Source organism: Pterocles gutturalis, unplaced genomic scaffold (genome assembly GCF_000699245.1).
Source record: "Pterocles gutturalis isolate BGI_N339 unplaced genomic scaffold, ASM69924v1 scaffold27908, whole genome shotgun sequence".
NCBI classification, from domain to species: domain Eukaryota; kingdom Metazoa; phylum Chordata; class Aves; order Pterocliformes; family Pteroclidae; genus Pterocles; species Pterocles gutturalis.
Genome location: NW_010126471.1, coordinates 1 through 324, shown reverse-complemented (window position 1 = coordinate 324; position 324 = coordinate 1). Strand labels below are relative to the sequence as shown.

General features: G+C 67.0%; 1 protein-coding gene across 1 annotated transcript in view; it reads left to right on the top strand.

Annotated features, from left to right (window-relative positions):
• The window catches only part of LOC104465812 (protocadherin-10-like), a gene marked incomplete at its 3' end in the record, with an annotated part of 1,319 nt that extends 1,000 nt beyond the window's left edge, over nt 1–319 (top strand). The window contains exon 2 of the mRNA XM_010079003.1: nt 5–319. Coding sequence (XP_010077305.1) covers nt 5–319 — 315 coding nt within the window. The remainder of the gene's footprint in view (nt 1–4) is intronic.
• Between the last annotated feature and the right edge of the window lie 5 nt (nt 320–324).

The window sequence follows — 324 nt, the reverse complement described above, 5'->3', positions numbered from 1 at the left end:
TGAGATCGTCTTCTCCACCGTTAAGGAGGCGGTGAGCGAGGCGGCGGCGCCGGGCACCGTGGTGGCCCTCTTCAGCGTGTCGGATCGCGACTCGGAGGAGAACGGGCAGGTGCAGTGCGAGCTGCTGCAGGGCGACGTGCCTTTCCGCCTCAAGAGCTCCTTCAAGAACTACTACACCATCGTCACCGAGGGGCCGCTGGACCGCGAGCAGCCGGGAGGCGACGCTTACACCCTGACGGTGGTGGCCCGGGACCGCGGGGACCCTCCGCTGAGCACCAGCAAATCCATCCAGGTGCGGGTGAGCGACGTGAACGACAACGCTCC